Source organism: Phallusia mammillata, chromosome 1 (genome assembly GCF_965637545.1).
Source record: "Phallusia mammillata chromosome 1, kaPhaMamm4.hap1.1, whole genome shotgun sequence".
Taxonomy (NCBI): domain Eukaryota; kingdom Metazoa; phylum Chordata; class Ascidiacea; order Phlebobranchia; family Ascidiidae; genus Phallusia; species Phallusia mammillata.
In genome coordinates, this window is record NC_137252.1 from 4,242,611 (window position 1) to 4,261,526 (window position 18,916).

The following is an 18,916-nucleotide window of genomic DNA, read 5'->3' on the forward strand; positions in this document are numbered from 1 at the left end:
ACGCACCGGACGTTGTGAAGACATGAGTGAGGTCTATCAGCAACCTTGAGCAGTAAAAGCATTGGAAAGTCACGCTAACGTACAACATGTGATTCACAGCTGCACGTTTTGTCGTTTTCATTCGAATTTCGTAAGCAGTCAAGGCCACGATCATGTAGCCAGTTATCACAGTGAGGCATATGGCGAAGTACTTTGCATCTATGTAAGGTTTGCTGAAGACGATTGTTCCGTTCAAGTCAAAAACACAAGTTCCAGGGTCGTCAGTTACATTTGCCCAGCACCTTTCAATGTGCGGTTCCATGTCAACCTACAGCAGATTTAGCCTATATATGAAAACAACCTGAAATATTCAGCAAAATGCAGCATGGTTAAGCAAAGTAGGGCAAGTCTTTTGACAGGTCTCATTAATTTTGCATCCTTTAAATATTTAGTACCGTTGCAATATTTCCGAAAATTTTATACACATTAATAACAACTGGTTAATGCACCAAAAATGGATACAATATCAATAGCACAAAAGTTTAGAAATGGTAATTAGCCGAACAGAAAAGAGAAAAACCGAATACTAGCAATCCAAATAATACACTAAAATATTTTTTTTCTTATGCTAACACTAACATATACACAATTGATGTGCAACATATATTAGGCACATGTAAACTGTGAGTTTATAAACATGTAAATTGTAAGCTTACGAACATGTAAATTGTAACATGCTCCTAACTATGTAAATTTACGTTAGAACAAGAAGATTTACAATTAAAACGTTTCGAAATCGCCGTAACAAAATAATTCCACCGGAAATGTAGGCGATTCAGATTAAATAATAAATCATGTTGCCTTTAACGATTTTCCAGCTCATTTATATGAAATTAAAAATCCCATTAAATTAATTAAGCAAATTTCCATGGTTAATGTCCCTATAATGTTACTCAGCACACGAATAGGTAACTGCGCCAGGCAATTCAGGCCCACGAAGATCATTATATTGACATTATTCTAATCTTACATGTAATGACGCTGCAGATTGCCTGATGACCCTAATTGCGTCATATGACGTCATATCATTTGTACATCCCTTTAGGTGAGAATAAAATAAACGACACAGTTTACAAAAAACTTTACAGTAATTACCGAATGACAAAAACGTATTTTAAAATAAAAAAATACAAAGAATTAATAAATTGTTTATTACCAAGACAGAAAAACACCCATTTTTGCAAATGATTTGTTCGCATGAAAAATAAGTGGAGCAAAAATAACTTAAAAATCACAGAAAACAAGAAAACAAATAAAAGACGCTTCTATCTTTATTCAAATTAATTCGTGATTCGTTTCAACAATGCAAAACTAGATCCCAAACAAGATATTGATGCCATTAAGCTACCTGCCAGAAAATGTAATTTTGCATTTGTCACCACTTAATCTGTCTTGTGCCCCTTGTACTGCAATCAATTTCCTTTATCAGTTGCACACATGTCTCAAATGCATTTAACATTATAGGATCAAATGTCTAAGCCTTAAAGTACGTGTAACCACATTTATATCGATCTTTGATTGCTTTTAAGGCCGCGAGAATACATGGGGAAGAGTTTTTGCAATTATGTTTACCACAAGTTTTTACAAAACATGTATTTTAGTTTAAAGGTTTTTAAATTGGCCTGGTACGTTACCTTTTTATAATTGAAAAGGTGTCGTAATGTCGCGTAGTGGTATTAAGTAGTGATGCACCGAAGTTTCGAAACGTCATAAATTAACTAATTGTTGGATCTATAAAATACGAGCCACGTTGTCTACAAAATATTACAAATTTAGTAAAGCTTCCGCATTGTGGAAGTGATTTTGATTTGTCATAATTCACTTCACTCGCATCAACGACACAAGGTTCAGTTGAAAACATCCATAGAAACAGGGATTTTAGGTTCGGCCTTTTTAGGCGGGTTCGGTGCATCACTAGTATTAAAGACATAACAGTCCTATAAGTACACGCCATGCGAGAAATACGATTAGCCGCTTCAACAATTTGTTTTTATGTGTACATGTCACAACAAGCAAGTCAATACATCGCAACAAGCAAGTCAATACATCGCAATCATCAAATAAATAAACAACACTTGTACAAATTTATGTGTTTCGTTTGATATTTGAATAGATTTAGTTTAGGGTTCTCAACAAGGGTTTACGGGTGCAAGACGTATTCCTGGGGGGTGCAAGAACTGCTTGATTCCCACTAATGGGTCTCTACAATAGAAAAGATTAAGAACCACTAGTCTAATGTGCCGAAGTTGTCACAATCCGGGATAAACGATCTTTTATCCATTGAGTTAAATTGAGTTTATTTCGCTTGGTGAAAAAGCATAGCGACATAATTGCACTAAAACAGGGTTGTGCAACCTTTTTCACTGTGGGGCCAAATACAATTGCCATAAAAATTAGATCGCGGGCTGCACCATTATATAAGACAAGGTGATTTTACTTTGTTGTATACCAAATAGGCCCATATTGAGTTAACAAGTAAAATCTGCATCCGATCCTAGGCGCATGATCTGCTAAAACAGGGTCGGCAACCTTTTTTGCACTGCGGACCGGTTTGAAACGGCCTTTAAAAACCACAAATGATCAGCACTAAAAACTAATTGCGTTTAATACAAGTTTGATTCAATGTAAACCGTGAGCAAGTTTTATGCGTCCCGGTAACAAACCCCTCACGGCCGCGGCCCGGTGGTTGCCGACCCTTTACTAAAAATTTGTATAATCATTAAACTCGTTTTCCAATGCATTTGAAACCCAAGCGTCTCGGCGGCTTGCAGACCCTTTAATCGATGGGCCGCATTTGACCAGCGGGCCGCAGGTTGCACACCCCTTTACTAAAACAATCACCAAACCCGAAATATACGGAAAGTACGGAACGATGAAACGTGATGAAGAGCACAAAGTAGTGCTAGTTACGATTGGTGGATCATGATTAAACGTGTTGCAGCTATACATTGTATTTCATTGTTGTTTGTCCCATGCTCTGACGCAAAGCTAGCTGGCGAAAAAATAAAACTTAAAACAGTGGCTTTACTGATTGAAAAATCCCCATCGTTTAAACAATGACCAAAAGTTAACTGCAAGCAGACTTATTGCTTTAGTATGTCAAACCACTAAACACTTGTATATGTTCTTGACCTGATAACCCATGTTTATTGCGGTGTCCTTGCCGTTTACTTAACCGTTCAACAATTGAACTGTGATGACTACACAAACAAAATTTAACTTGACTTGTTCCAAGGTGAATTGCATGCAACAGACACAATCATTGAACTTCATCCCAATATTGAACGTTTGAACTTCACAGAAGCAACTATCGGATGGAAGTGACGCCAAAACATAGTGTGCACTGGCATAAGAGGTAACATGGGGATATAAAACACAGATTTGACAACCAATAATAGTTTTGTAATGTAACATACACAAAACTGGAATTTAAATCCCAAGGCCAGCGTCAAATGCAACTAACAAAACCCAATTTAAACAGTTTTAAACTACAACAATGACGTATGGGTAGGCATGACGTCACGCACATGACGTAAGGCACTAGAACACAGGGTCTTATTAACTTGCTGGGTCAATGCCAAATAGGCATTTAAAAAATCGATAAACTGCATGTCATGAATTACGTTCCTTGCATTAGCGATTTACAGATAAACTCATAAACATGGAAACACAAAGTTATAACTTTCGCTTTGTTTAACGCATTTTGCTGCACCTTGCACTGTACCTGGCATAACGTTGCTCATTTGACATATCATGCACGCCGTTTTTCAACCAACTTGGCCTCGCTGTGCCAGTAAGAAGTCCAGCCATTCACGACACTTTATCCGGCTCTAATTGTTCGTGCCCGCGTCACAATCAGCTAACTGCGGATGTAGTGTCTTTCTTTACTATTATTTGTCACCACTGACTGCATGAGCATTTGTCAAAATGTTTAAAGAACAAATCACTTTGTTTTTCACGTCTTTTTGGGCCATTAGTTCTTCTAAGTCCAATTATTGTTTTAATCTTGCTATATATTTACCAACAAATGTTCGTACAGTCCTAACAGCCTCTAGTGTGCGCTTTATAATGTTCTACGAACGAACTGTTATGCTGGTTTGCGTGCGAACTGTAATACAATTCATTATTGTCTCTTTTGAAGTTTTGACGAGCTATTCAGCGCCGCCCATTAGGAAACCGGCTCAAATTGCAATTCAATCATCACATTGCTAAAGGGTGCACAAAAACAGCCTTCTTATACTGACAACAAATTCTAATTATCTGTGTAACATTTCCCCAACAAGCACGTTTTACTGTATTAAGCTGTAGTAATGTGAAACAATTCTGTTTGTTCAATAATTGCAAAACACTGAACTGGCACCAGCAAGCACTGTTACCGTGTCGGCCTCATTACACCAATAAAGTAGGTCATGTAATTGGAGAAAGGATCTCTGTTACACGGAAGTTTTTCGCACAAGTACCACGAATTATAGGTTAGCTTAATCATAAAGTAAAATCATTGGGCCTTTATGCTTTACTTTTTCGTAATTCCTACGTGCAATCTGACCATTGTGTTGCAAAACTAAAATGTTTACATAGCCCCTTTAGCATCATTTCACCTAAACTCCCTTCAATGCTCAACACCTAATTGCATGACCACGAAATTTTTTCTACTCATGTACTAGTGCGAGATTTCGTGCACCGTATTGCAGTGGCACCAATGTCCAGAAAACTTGCGCGTGTTAAAATATAGAAAATAAGCAATAACAATTTACAATACAGTGCTCTTTGTTCCATCATAAACGTATATGGAACGTGAATAAAAACAATTATGGCATGTCACTTCAAAAATGTAGTTTGTGAAACACTCACCTAATTTGTACATTTACCCTCACAAATTAGTCAGGTGTGACTAATACACTTTCTATATTTTTGTTTATCCAACCCTGTTGCCCTAATCAGATTTTGCATTAATCAATGACGTTTGACTCTGCGTAATCCACTATTTCCAACTCATTAGTTTCATCCTGCTTTGATGCGTTTACTCTTTGTTGTTCTAAATCACAATGGACCACTATGACACAATAGCCGCGTGTTGTGTGATGCATAAATAGCCTACGTACGATGAATATAATAGCCTACTGCGCACGGTGCATTGTTGAGTAATTAGGGGTTTTTTTAGCAGAAATTTGAAACGCTTTTTCCGGTTTAACAAAGATACGATCACAGTCAACGCTAAAAAACAAAGAAAAGCCTAAAAAAGCATTAATTAGGGCAAACTTTAACTGTTTTGTTCTTAAAATAGAGGGATATTTTCTATTTTAAGCAGAAATTAATAAATTTTTGGGGAGTTATTGTGCATGGTTTGAGTTATAACTGTTTTAAACAAAACTTTTTTCCTAGAATTCCAGTTGGCTTGTGGCACAATTTTCGCAAAATTGGACTATTTTTGCCCACTGTGACCGAAGTCTGCTAACAAAACTGGCTATGGTTCAAAATTCGGTTGTTTTGGACTTTTACAAGGAAACAATGGTTTAAAAGTAAAAACGTGGCATTTTTTAAATAACACATGCTTAATGCGTTTTAGTTATACAACTTTTGCCTATTGGGCATCAAAATCGTAATTATTTCGGCGAAGTTTTGGTTATGAGAAATATTTAAATTAAAACCGTTAATTACATTGTAAGCAATTCAACGAGCACCACTACAAGCATTTAAAAAGTGGTTTAGTTAGATTAGATTAGAACCACCCTGTAAACTAAACACAAGAAATGCCTTAGACCACTTCTAGCATGAATTGTTGGTTTAACAAAACTTCGTCAAGATTAACTTACGAGAATTTTTGAAGGGTCACGCTTTCAAAATTTTGTAGTAGTCTTGTATTCTCTCCAGCATTAGCATGCGACAAGGCGTAGCAAGACAAATCGTTGCATTTGCAGTTGTTTTTACGTTTAAAGACGTAGAAACTTTAAAGACTTTCGCTTTCATTTTTTTTCGTTTACTATATTCACTTCAACTTGACGAAATTTCAATTAATCTTTTCTTAAACGTCAATGTCCTTGATAATCTTATAATCTTACGCTTGAGTTAGTACCTTATTAGTTATATGTAACTAAATTTTAAAGCGTGTTACTTATTTAGCCAATATGTTTGTTGTTTGTTATACTACACCCCAGCATTTCACAAACATAAGCTTTCCGCTGTTATTTCCTGCTTAGTGCATTGCATCAACAAAGCTACTAAATTTCGATCAGCATCACACATTTCAAGCAGAAAGCCACCAGATTTGCGTAAACTCTCACATTATAACGCACTGTCGGTTTCGTATAAGTCCTAGATTGTCAAGATTTCACACCACTGACTTTCGAAAGCCAAACTACTTATCAAGTAAAGTTGAAATCAGCTCGTATCATTCAGCTGCGGTACGTTTTGCTGTCAGACTTGAGCTTCTGCCATCCTGTAGACGTAACCCTTATCGCAAACCCATTCACTTGTCACATGTATAAGTATCTGCATTGTGGTGTAGTGGGCAAAACACAAGGCGACGTAAAGGCAAAGGTAAACTGTAGTTATTGTCAACCCATGGTTATTGGACTTAAATTATGGGCCTTGAACTTTTTTTTGTAAGTCCGCGACTGGGCATAAAAGCAGGGTCAAACTCGGTTTAAACCTGAAAGTACAAGCGCGAAACCCGGCCCGACCTGAAATTTTGTCGAAATAAAGCCCGAATTATGCCCAAAATTTAAATTTACCAAGTCGATATTACAATACAAATGTGGCCTAGTGTGAATTTTGACCCAAAGCCTTTTTGTTCAAACTTAAACCCGAATCCGACTTAAAAAGCTTGGCCTAACTAGTCTGGCGTTAGTATACCTTACGTTATGCACAAAAAAACTTTAATGTTATGCTATTTTCATAAATGGCATTTTAGTTGAGCCAGCTTTTGATCAGGCTTCGACAAAAATAGCACGATCGAGTCTGAACAAGGTCGTGTGTAACGTAACAATAAACTTTGATTACAGATGCAAAGCATATGCGCCTATAGAAAATGAATTGACCTAAGTTCAAATGCGACCTGAAAAGCCCGGCCCGACCTACATACAGTGCCGGATTAAGGGTCTGCTGGCCTGTAGGCACATTTTATAAGTGGCCCGAAAATCAGGGTTGCCAACTAAAAAATTAGAATTATCTGTGTTGCCAAATCATTGTCACAAAGATCGTTGTTGAAAAACAGAGCTATTAATATGAATACTTATTAGTTTAGAAAATAATTATTTTGAATACATGACTAAATTTCTACTGATTTTAAAGTGACCTGGATTTTTGACTGGCCTGTAGGCACGTGCTTACTTTGTCTAATGGTTAATCCAGCACAGCCTACATACACTGTTCTGTTGCATCTTACAACCTGTCTCTCACCTATAGCAGAGTTATCCGGCAACAAAACCTACTCTTAACTTCGTTAAACCGGAAGAGAAGATAAACAACCCAAGAACACCGACACGCCTACTTCCTTGTGCATTTACATAAACACAAGCAAAACGTGGTTTCGTTTCAGTCCGTATTCTGGCCTACATATGTTTTCAAGTTGAGGGTTTCGTTATATAAGTTGGCTCGGAATATTTTTTTGAAAATTAGGTGGTTATATTCGTATGTATGCACATAAAAGTGAACTCATGTGCATATTATTTGAGGAACAAGTCGTTTGGGAGTTGTAATCTTCCCACTGTGGGCTTCTGTGCTCACCAACTCAGGGCGAGGCTAGTGTCGCTCCGAAACAAAGGAATTAATTATTGTACAAGAGAGGCGGCTACAAGAAACTATTTTTTGATTGCGTAAGTGCCAGGGCGAGTGGTTTTAGAAAAAAAAGCAACATCTAAGGCCGCTAGACTTTAAAGGAAAGACAAAATTGCCTTGACGTGTCTAATGTGGCGCTAAAATAAAAATACACCAAAATATACACTACACATTGCTACACAACCGCCCCGACGCTGTATATTTAAAGCCGAAACTTTGAAATAGGTAATCACGCGAAATTAACAAACCCTACGTGAAGTCTGTGTCGTGCACTGCACATATATATTCGCAATAAAAGGTAACCAGATAAATTCATAATCTTTTTTTCTTTTTTGTCTAAACCTTCTATAACTTGACTGCTGACTCGAACACATTAAAAAAAGTTACCACAGACCAAACAAGTTGTGTAAAACAAATGTGGCATAGCGGTTCGACGAAAATGCTTAATTTAGGACAGTGGTTCTCAAAGTATGGGTCGCGACCCAAACATGGGTCGCGCATGATCGAAAAATGGGTCGCGCTATGGTGATTCAATTCTGCCCAAACGGACTATTTCAGCAAGTAAACACAAAGGAATTTGCTCAATGCAGTAGTAAAGTCACCTCACGCAACCACGTTGTAGATTAAAATGAACCAATCATTACCACATACAGACAACAGCCTTCCAACTTTACACGGGAAATAACAGGACGTTCATCATGCGAAACTGAACATGGGGATGTAACAGTTAGCGTTTAAGGCTGAGTTAGTATTCGTACAAGGAAACATTGATAGATTTGGGATTCACTTCTATTAATGATCATGGTGCTGCAAAGCCGCAATGAACGAATCGAGCTCTTTAAGCCTGCACCCATTTTGACATGGCCAGACTGCTAAGCGCGACGACGTGACCTCGAAATTGCGGTCCGCCTCGTTATCGAACAGCACAGTAAAAAGTCGAATCACAGACCTTTCACTGAATATAAAATTTCAAGTGGTCTCCCGAATGAAAAATAGAGCCGTGCATTGAAAATATTATCAGCGAAAATATTATATCAATCACATTAAATAAACAAATCATTTTTTCACAGTACTGTGTACTACAACTGACTGTTTGTGTCTTTTTCTATTTCATGCATATCAGAAAAAAATACCATGTTTTGATGTTTGAGGCTTGGGTCGTGAGATGTTCATAAAACTCAGATTTGGGTCGCGGACAAAAAAGTTTGAGAACCACTGATTTAGGAGATGAGAAAGCAACTGATACTATTGATCCTCGGCCAAAATCATTACGTTTCACCACGGACGATTACAGATCATTTGAAGAAATTCTATTGCTTGTTGCCGGTTTCAGTTTACATATTATTCTAACTATTACCATGAATACATCAAAGAAGTTATAGTTGCATAAAGAAATTACTTATAACAACCAGATTTAAGGCCCGGCCCTGAACTATACCATTACCAGCAAACGCTGAAAACACGAGTGCTAATGTAAACACCATAATACTAAACCGTTTACTAAAACTTTACATTTTGAAATATCATTTGTTATACAAAACCTTAACATAACAAATGACTAAATCCAGCAAAACCATACATCATCATATGAAGGCCGTACAATGCTATCATGAAAATATAACATAATGTCGAAAACACGAAGAAACTAATCATTAGAACTTTATCTGCCTAATTCATAAATATTAAACCAACCCTCTAAGATTTCTTGTCCAATGGCAACACATGCCTCACGCATACATCCTATCCAATATAATTCAACTGATCGCCAACACAGTGACAACCCAATACCCAAGGGGGGCATCTTTCTACACTAAGTGACACCTCTGCCCTGCAACCTTATACCCCGATGGACCTTATCTCCTAGCAAACGTCACGCCTCTCGTGTGTGTCGTAACAAAGCCTAATGTTCTATAACCCTTTCGATTTGAATGACCGCCCTGCAGTCACGCGGCCCAAAGGGTGTAAAGTTCAAACTTCGGGCCTGGCAGCAAACAATAAGTTTTTTTGCCCTAACGTTGCTTATCTGTTCATAGCGGCGTCTTCTTGTCGAGGAACGGGACGGTTTTGCGTTACACAACCCTGACGGTAATAGATTCCCTTGGGAGACAGGTTACAGAGCTGGCGGCTTTCCAGGAGCGAGTCAAAGAGATTCGTTGCGGCTTACGCACTGACACTAATTCGATAGAACTTTGATTCTAATCAGTAATCAGTAGCATTTCACAACTTTGATATATTCCCACGCGGTTTCCCTAGGCAACGTGCCACCATGAATGCCGAGTAGCTGTAATAAACCACATGTCAAGTTGCTTGAAGAAGAACCACATACCTTACTGCCCGAAGACTGTTTCCAGATAACTTGGTACTAAGTTATAGAAAATAACAAGTCTTTAACAAAAACCAATACTGGTTTGTGACAAAGAAGCCCCAACATGTTGTAGCCAAAGTTTACGAAAGCAACGATATAATAAGGTAGTACAAAAGATTATTGAATTTTCTTGCTGACCAGGCAACCAACTATTTATTTCTTTGCTTTTTGCGTATATCTCTTGTACTATCAAAGCAGCAACACAAATGTCTCGAAACGCTGTGATTATTGGCTACAGCAACGTCTCCTCATTTGTGATAAAAGAGACATGTGACAAGTATGACGTCATGCTGATGATGATGTCATCAACCGTTTGTAGTTCAGGTTTTAAAGGTAACAGCGGCACTTGTGGAAAAATGTTTGATAATAAAACATATTTCATAAACCAAATGAGAGCTAAAACACGATATTCAACACTAAATCCCATAAAAACTTAATATCAAATATTAGCTGCGCACCATGCTTGGCATTATTTGAAAATAAGTTATTGTTAATCACAATGTAGCATTGTCGCAGCTATTACGTCACAGAAGGGCGCAACAAACGTCTTTGTTTTCGATTTGCCCTTTCTGTGATAAACGAGAGTCTCACTGACAGCGTGTATTAAAACAAAACAAGCATAATTGAACAAAATTACGGCGCCGTAGATTTATTATTGATAAGGAACGTTGCACTCGCGTTTTTTTGCCGAATTTAATTTGTCACGTTAATATGTGTGACACATTGCGTTGACGTTACTGTCTGTGCAAAGAGAAAACCTGCTGACAAAAAGTAAACAAAAACTCTTAAAGCTTCTGTGCGCTTCTCCAAAATGGTTTTAAATCGAAGTAAGGATTTCTTAGTCATGACAATAAGTGAATTAAATACACAAAACTTTGACGGCGCATTTTGTTTTATTAACAGAACTACGATTTTCTTTTAAGGCGTTCCCTTTAGTCTTAAGGGGAAGCGTTGCAAATGGACAAAACTTCTTAGATGAAAGGTCAACTAATTGAAGTTATTTTCTCCACTATAGTCTTTTACAAAAACGATTTTTACACACCAGCTTTAAAAGCGTTTTGTTCCTATATTACTGTTGACGTATTTTATTTTGAAAAGGGCTTTTTTATGTTTCAAAGGGTCAAAAGTTTTTTCTCTCCGCCCCCGCTAACGAAAACTATTCCACGCAAAAAATTAGCATGAAAAAAACCCATCAGTACAAACAAAAATCAGTAGAAAGGCATTGCTTTCTGGCATTACTTGAATACAGCGAAAACAAATGATTAAATTTGTTTTAAGAGAAGCAATTAAATTTGGGTTTAGGCAAATAAAAAGGCTAAAAAATGTTGTTTCTCGCAGCAAACGAATGAAGTATTTTTTTTCTTGCATCCAAACAAAATGACGTAAAACATGTAAATTCACAGATATAAATTACAAATTAATACACATAAAGAACCTACGCCTAAAAATTTTTAAACCCAATAAAAAGAATCACTCCCTTCGCCTATAAAATTAAAAGTTAAATTAAAATATTTTGCCATTAATCTTAAATGAAACATAATTTGCCTAAACTTGTTACACCAAAATTTTACAATTTAAACTCAGTTAAGGACAAGTTCAAATGCAAAACGTATTTTCAAATACTGATTTCCTAAATAAAAATAACAACCAGTATTATTGCAGACAAAACCAGCGACAGATCACGTACAGAACATGGGATGTTGACCTCAACGTCCGACAGACATTGAACATGTTTCATGGCCACAACCGGTTGCAAATCACCTTTTTTCGCTGTTACCGAATGTGAATTTGATGTTTTGCAACTTTGCACTTGCTAAAAAGGTGACGACCCCGCGCCATAACGTTTTCCCTTTCGTGTTTTGTCGACGTTTTCATGATATACACGAGGTTTTATATATTTCACCAGCATGCAATTCAACTTTGGGCCGAACTTTAGATAAATCACCCTTTGGTATTACGTCACATAATGATGTCATCGTATCTATTTCCTGGACCGTTACGTTCAAGCAGAGACTTACTTGCCACTTTGGTATACTTTATATTGTCCTTGATTAAATTGGTAGCTATTGCTTATTCCTTCACTAACAGCTGTATAGTATATATTTATGTTCTATACTCTCTTCATACACATCAGCAGTACAGTGAAGCCATTTGTATAGTATACATTTACTACTTGCTGCATATAACATTGTGCTGTGACTGCAAAATTGCCTGTTTATCAACAACCACAAGGCAATACAGCGCCCATAAGCAACTTGTAAAAAGTGCAATAAACCCTTGTAAGCAGTAAATGACTAAACCTGAACTACAACTCGAAAGTTTGTATCTGGTCGATCCAGTTTAAGAACTTGTTTTTAAATGGTCTTGGCACTGGCAATGTCTCAATTGCTTGTCTCCGGTATTTCGTTGCTGGCAGGTGCTTAAATCCGGAATCAATGCAAATGCAAATGATAGACAAATTACTCGATTTTGATTGTCGCGATCGGTGTTGAAGAGAAACGAACTCCGGATGTGAAAAGCTAAACATAATTCTCCTGCTTGCTGACTGTGTTGTTTTCATTTTAGAAACACTAACAAAATGTCAAATCTATGAAACAATAACACGTGACAAATTTTTTATGCCATTAATGGTAGAAAATATAAATTTACTTAGAGTTGAATAAAAATTGTTGAAAACTACACTAAAAAAGTTGGTCAAAGTTAACCATTAAATTTTAAATTATCGAAAAGTTCTAAAATGTCAAAATTACCCCAGTTGGTAAAAACTAAAACTAGTCAAGCGTTTCGGTTTTATGGATCATTACGTTGCTTACTCATGCGTATCACACTTGTTTTTTTCGCCGAAAATTCTAAAAAAGAAAACATTTCCTTTAATTTTAACGTTTCAAATTAACCTAAAGCTACCGGGTTGCTTTTAGGAGCCTTATTAATTACAAAAAAAGCTACATAGATTTTGCAGCTGTTGTTTTGGCAAGTAAATATAAACGTGTTAACTTTGGAATTTGGATGTTGTGAGTTGTGAAAATAAATTGATATCGAATCCGGATTTTTAAAATAAGCATGGCTGTCGAAGTTGAGGTTGTTGAAGTTGCTGCAGCGAATTCACTCTTACCAAATCTTACAATCTGTGTTGAAAAAGATGATGATGAAAAAATCATCACTGATGAGCCAGAAGAAGATAAGGATGGGGAACAAAATAAAGAAGATTTACTGTCAGAAAAATCTAAAGCAGAAGTTAAACCTAAGCTTGACATGTTTCCTAGGAAGGTAAGAAAATAACTTGTCATCCTTATTGTTATAACACACGATTTTTATTGTTCTAATAAACATATTAATTAACATATTTTATTGTTAAGTTTGTAGAGCTCTTCTGGCAAATGTATTTTTATTCCGACAGTTCGACATCCTATGCAGGTCGTCTTCATCATGGTGCTTGCGTTTCATTCTTTTTTTCTTTTGTTTATTGTGCAATGTACTAGTCGCATTCAGTGTTATTTACCCTGATGAAGACGACCTGTATAGGCTGTTGAAAAGTCGGAATAAAATTACATTTGCCAGAAGAGCTCTACAAACTTGATATTATGCCTGGCAGCAATAGCTCATACAAGGTTGTCATACTTGAATTGAAATATATTTTATTGTTATTATAACACACGATTGCTAAAATTAAATTGTCAGAAAATACTGAATTGATCTCAAAAAAGTTATGTTTGACAACTAATATCTCTGCAGTTACGTAATTTATTAAACTTGTCCTAAGACAACTGCCCTTCATTGCATGCTTCGACTTAACCATAGCCCGCTCAATAACAATCCCAGGCACTTTCGCCCTTGTGCATGTCAGGCCGTAGAAACCATGCAACATTTGTTTCTCAATTGTCCACTATTGATTCGTCCTCGCACAATTTTTTTTCTACTGTTTCGAATATTCTGACAGAAAACGCTAAGTTTAACGCTTCATTTCTTTACAATCTTTCTCCTGGTGCAATTATTCGTTTCATGCTATTTGGTCATCCTGATTTAACAGACGCCCACACACTGTCATTATTCCATGCCGTTCACAAATATCTGCATGCGTGTAATAGATTTTGATTTCTGCTGCCGATCTATTGACATTTTAACCTCTTTCGTTCGCTTTTCCTCTTTTGTTTACTTTTGTTATCGACTACCGTTTATCTGAAAATACGTTTATTTCTCGTATGGTGACACGACAAAGGACAGTTTTCAGTTTTCTGACTGTCGTCTGATTGTCGTAAAAAAAACAGTTTTCAAGCAGTCATTTTTGTATAGAAATTATATGAAAACAAGCGGCTAGCGGGACTGGGATTGTCGTTTGAGGAGGCGAAGAAAAAACGTGAGGAGAGAGCAAAGAGATTTGCTTCTCCTCTTGTTAAAGATGAGTCAAAAGAAGAAAATGATACTGATAATACAAAATATTTACAAAAAGCAGAAGAAACATTGGAAAGAATTAAAACTTACAATGAAAGTTTAACAGGTAAACCTGTTTTGTCACTGCATTTCATTGTTGATCAGTATTTTCATTTATTTATTTTTTTGGAATCCGTTTTTCAATTTCATTTTTAAACTTGTGCCATGCAATTAAGTGAATCAATTAACATTAAACCAAGAAACATTATCTATAGAGTTTGGTTATGATATACGGAATTTATTTTTTTGATTTTGTTATTTTTTTGTATCTTAAACCCTGACTTCTAAGCAATGTCATTCAAAGATCCATGATTTTAGTTTTATTTACTGTTACAACTGTGAAAAGATATTGATATTGCATTTTGTTTTATGTGCAGAAGATGATCAAAACAACATGATACGAGAAAATGCTTTGCACTTACAAGGAGTTGACAACATGAGTACTGATGAGATTTTTGCGTAAGTTAAAAAGAAAAAATCTGTTCAAACTGTTAAGTTAACATATATGTTAGTTTATGGGTATTAATATTGCTTGTAGTTGCTTATATACATATGGCTCATTTTTTGTTGCACAAATTGCTGGTATACATAGTGTAATGTGGCATAAGGTTGCTAACAGAGACAAAACTGGTTACTTGCATATACAAATTGTTAAGTGTTTTATGCAAGTAAGCAGATTATTAGAATTAATGAACAATTTTTCTGAGTATGGTTGGCTCAGGTTTTACAATCCTCATACAATTGAACAGATTATGCAATTAACTGACTTTGTGTATATGTCATATCTTTGATTGGTTAACTTGCAGATATTTTGGTAAAATGGATCCGACCCACATAGAATGGATTAATGACACATCCTGTAATGTTATTTGGAATGACAATAAAACACCAGCATTAACCATTCAAAAAGTGGCAGAGCCAAAACCAATAGAAGAAAAAGTTACGAACGAAGCTGCAGAACCAACAAGTGGTAAAAAATGCTGGCATGTTTGTCTATGTTTGCTAAATTCTAAGCAACTTTTATTCTTTTAGCTGATGCCCCTCAGACAGAGATAAGCGATGAACTAGGTAGTTTTTGTGGATTATAAAACTGAATTCATATTTTCTAAACCTTGTTTTTATGTAGATCTTGACATGGATGTTGACAATGATCTCACAGAAGAACAAAAACCCACCGAAGTACGTTACCAAAACTAAACAACTTTAAAAAAATGAAAAGAAATAAAACATGTGTTGTTATGTAAAAACTCCTTGTTTTCAACTTTATTTGTTGCTCGATGTTTTATGTGACTATTTTAACCTATCTTAGTTAGTGTTTTAAAGCCCCTTCCATTACATGTTTTTTAACTTCTGAGCACTTTGTTATTTTGTTAAGGAAACTGAACCAGTTGAGAAGTCACCAACTGCTGATGAGCCAGTTAACCCTTTGCTGAACTGCAAAGAGCCATTTGTGAAAGGTGGCCACAAGCAATACCTTAAAGTGAGGTTTGCTGCTGCTAGTGACAGAAAAGTGTTGGGTGCTGCAAAGCGAAGTAAGTACTACGTGGAATATGGAAACCCACATTATGGAGGTGCCAAGGGTCTCTTTACTGGCTCATATAGAAAAAGGTAAGTGTATGTAATAGCTAAATATTTAGACTGTTTCTGAAACTAGATAAGCGATAAAAATTAAACCACCAAACATAGTTTATTTGAGAAAACATTGTAATCTTTTTTTTCAAATAATTTTATCAATAGAAGTAAAAACAACACTAATAAATTGTTTCATTGTTTCCATCAAAATGTAGCCTCTTGATTTTGTATTTCCTATTGTTTTACAGACATCATTCTTTACCTTATTATAAACTTTTTACAGCATAAAAAGCCATTTTGGACCAAAACCTGCAAATATAACTTTTCAAACAGCGCATCGAATGCAGTTTTGTTGAAATATTTCATTTTTTAGATATCAAATGCGTAATGCTATGAGTGAATTGAAAGGAATGAAAGTTGGTTTCTGGTACACTAATGATCGAGAAAGAGATAAAAATGATAATAAAGATGATGAAGATGATGAAGAAAATGAGGACGATGATATGGATGACCTCAAAATTAAATCAAAAGTTGAAAAAACTGAAAGTGAAAGAGATGATGAAAGTTTGATAAAGTCATCAGGTATTTAAAACAATTCTGAATATTTTTGGCTGCACCAATCATAATGTACAGTAAATCAGGGTTAATCTGGACCCGTTTGAACCCAAAAAAATCATCCGAATTAGCGGATATTAATTAGTTTCAACTCTTACCTCAAAACAAATCATTTGTACCTCAAGTTTTGTCCGAATTAGGAAAAAATCTGGATTAACTAAATCCAGTTTTTTTCCTGGTGTTAACTTTCAGCCACTGTTATTATCATGAAAATCTATTGACATGGTGAAAATTGATATCTTTAGCAATGTTTATTTTGATCTTCAGCCAAGGATCTAGATGGAGCAATTCCAGTTGCTTCGTCAGAGGAAGATGACAATGAACGAGAATTCGGAACAATGGTTGCTGATCAAGTATCTAAGAAACTACAATCAGCGAGGTAAAATATGTTACACTACTAAAAAGTTGTGCAAGTTTTATATCCTGTACTGGCATTTGTATGATATACCTTGATATAATAATACTGCCAGAGAGCTTTGCTTGACCTAACAATCACCTATAAATTACACTTTTGTATTATGTGACCACAGATTTACGCCAGAGATGAAATTGTAAACAGTAAAATAACAGAAGTTAACAAATTAATTTTTAGATCAATGTCACGTAGTACCCATGGAGGGTTGACTGTCACAACAAACAATAGCAATGTAAGATCAAGACTTGGTAAGCGTCGCTATGACAACCACGAAAGGTAAGTTGACTCAGACTTATGCCAGGCCAGGTTTGGGCTTTATTTTTATCAACAAATGGGCTTGATTCAGACCTGACTGTACATTCTGTGTCTGATTTTTTATGATATAAATTACCTAGTTGTTGGATATCACCAAATACCCAACACCCTAAAACGTCTAGTTTAAGCCATTGTCTACTGTTGTCCGTTGTGTATGTCCTATTTATTATAGGTCTGTCAATCAGGCTTCTAAAAACGATTCAGGCTGGGTTTGCTGCTGATACTTTTTCAGTGGGTAAACTCACAGGTTTCTCCAGGGCTCCCACGGGTATGGAAAACCTGGAAAGGTTATGGAATTTAAATTTGTATTTTTACGGCCTGGAAAAGTTTTTAAAAAAGACAACTTTTGCAAAAGTCCTTGAAAAAGTATGGAATTTGGCGCCTGTTTTACCCTGAAAATGCCAGACAGAGATAGGAATTTCAATTACGAAACGTTTGTATATTGCAAGTATAGTAAATAGTAGGGATGGACCGAGCCGAGCCAGAACCCGAGTACTCGGTACCGAGCATCGCTGTTTTTGATGCTCGGTGCTCGGCCGAGCAGTTGCACAAACTGACCCGAGCGTTAAATTTGCATATTCATACCCTGCTAACATATATATGTAGCTAGTGTTCTAAAGGCATGTCTATGAACAAAAACGAATGATTTTTCAAATGTATTAGATGGTGGACGGAAAACGCGCACTTCATGAGCTTAATAAAACACCGCCGGTGACGTAAGAGACCTGGTAGAGCTAAAACGTAGAAAGTGGACTTTTGTGACGTCATAATGCACCAAACGTGCTCGGCCGAGCACCGAGCATCTCACTTTCACTCGACCAAACAGAACATTTGCAGTTTTGGCAAATCCCTAGTAAATAGGCTACAAATATACCAAAGCCTCTTTTCTAATTTTAATATGGGAGTTGCTCGATTTGTTTCGATTAGGGTTATGGAAATTTGGAGTTTTTTTCTTGAAATAGTTTGGAAAAGTCATGGAATTTATAAAAGAAAATTGTGCGGGAACCCTGTTTCTCAGCCGACTGAAACCTGCCTAAAAGGAAATACCAGCGCGGTACCTCGAATCATTTCCTGTGATCTGTTAAACCCATATCTTTTAGATCCTCACATGATGAAGATGTCCTCAGTAAACTTCCTTCTGATCTTCGGAGTCGGCTGGGACACAAGAGTTCCTCCTCATCACATCATCGTCACAAGAAGAGCTCTTCAAGAAGAAAAAGTCCTGAATATGAAAGCAAAAAATCGCGTTATTCGTCTCCAATGAACCGTGAGCAGACACGATACAGTCCACCACCATGGGAATGAGGTCTTTGCTGCCTCTTAGTGGATGTTTTATTTTTTATTTCTAGCCCTGGCTTTTATTCGTTTTAATTTGTAGCAAAAATTCCCCC

At 36.3% G+C, this 18,916-nt stretch overlaps 1 protein-coding gene across 1 annotated transcript; it reads left to right on the forward strand.

Annotated features, from left to right (window-relative positions):
* The first annotated feature begins 13,098 nt into the window (after nt 1–13,098).
* LOC145209436 (uncharacterized) lies at nt 13,099–18,880 on the forward strand. Its single transcript, XM_080079718.1, has 11 exons — nt 13,099–13,447; nt 14,471–14,675; nt 14,986–15,067; nt 15,415–15,578; nt 15,641–15,676; nt 15,735–15,787; nt 15,984–16,216; nt 16,554–16,762; nt 17,063–17,174; nt 17,388–17,486; nt 18,626–18,880. Exons 1-11 carry the CDS (start codon nt 13,241–13,243, stop codon nt 18,828–18,830), a joined length of 1,605 nt encoding a protein of 534 aa, XP_079935844.1. The 5' UTR covers nt 13,099–13,240; the 3' UTR covers nt 18,831–18,880.
* The last annotated feature ends 36 nt before the right edge of the window (nt 18,881–18,916 follow it).